General features: G+C 51.5%; 1 protein-coding gene across 1 annotated transcript; it reads left to right on the top strand.

Moving 5' to 3' along the window:
• Positions 1 to 23: 23 nt before the first annotated feature.
• LOC112080323 (glycogen phosphorylase, muscle form-like) lies at positions 24 to 901 on the top strand. The gene is made up of 3 exons (XM_024146047.2): positions 24 to 124; positions 421 to 562; positions 672 to 901. The coding sequence occupies exons 1-3, from the start codon at positions 110 to 112 to the stop codon at positions 884 to 886; spliced, it is 372 nt and encodes a 123-aa protein (XP_024001815.1). The 5' UTR covers positions 24 to 109; the 3' UTR covers positions 887 to 901.
• Positions 902 to 1101: the final 200 nt, after the last annotated feature.

The raw sequence follows: 1101 nt of genomic DNA, 5'->3' as shown, positions 1-1101 counted from the left end.
CACTCACTCACTCACTCACTCACTCACTCACTCACTCACTATATACCCCTCTGTCTCTTTCTCAGGTATCAAGAAGGAGCCAAACAAGCACTGGACCCCAAGAACCATCATGGTCGGAGGAAAGGTATGTTTGGTGCCCCTCAGCCTTTACAGCCACCAGCGTTTAGTTACAGGAAGTACATATAGAACAATACATTTACATTTTACATTTAAGTCATTTAGCAGACGCTCTTATCCAGAGCGACTTACAAAAATTGGAAAGTWCATACATATTCATCCTGGTCCCCCCYTGGGGAATGAACCCACAACCCTGGCGTTGCAAYCGCCATGCTCTACCAACTGAGCCACACGGGACCAATACCTCCCATCCACAACTCACTGTTATTATGCAACGTCCTCTCCCCCCTGCTTTTCTCCCAGGCTGCACCAGGCTACCACACAGCCAAGATGATCATCCGTCTCATCACAGCTATCGGTGAGGTTGTCAACCACGACCCCGTTGTCGGCGACCGCCTCAAAGTCATCTTCCTGGAGAACTACAGAGTCACCCTGGCTGAGAAAGGTGACTGACTAACCCATAACTCCATGGGTATCTGTTGTTGTAACGTATACTCTTCTTGTACTGCATCCCTATGCTTATAGTTTTACTCACCCTCCTTGTCTCCTCCCAGCCATCCCCTCTGCCGACCTGTCTGAGCAGATCTCTACAGCTGGCACCGAGGCCTCTGGCACTGGTAACATGAAGTTCATGCTGAACGGTGCTCTGACCATCGGCACCATGGATGGAGCCAACGTGGAGATGGCTGAGGAGGCCGGAGAGGAAAACCTCTTCATCTTCGGCATGAGAGTGGAGGATGTGGACGCAATGGACGCCGGCAAAGGGTGAGCATGAGGACATGGACATGGAGATCGGAAGGCAGAGAGGACACTGGGTTAGGGTAAGGGACAGGGAAGTAAGGAGAAATTGATCCACAGGAATGGGAGTGCTGTAAGCGGAGAAGGGGATTACAGAGGCTGTGCCAGTCAGGATACAGAGGCTTTGCCAGTCAGGATACAGAGGCTGTGCCAGTCAGGATACAGAGGCTGTGCCAGTCAGGATAC

Source organism: Salvelinus sp. IW2-2015, unplaced genomic scaffold (genome assembly GCF_002910315.2).
Source record: "Salvelinus sp. IW2-2015 unplaced genomic scaffold, ASM291031v2 Un_scaffold15678, whole genome shotgun sequence".
NCBI lineage: Eukaryota > Metazoa > Chordata > Actinopteri > Salmoniformes > Salmonidae > Salvelinus > Salvelinus sp. IW2-2015.
The sequence above is the reverse complement of the archived record's forward strand: the minus strand, read 5'-3'. Positions and strand labels throughout refer to the sequence as shown.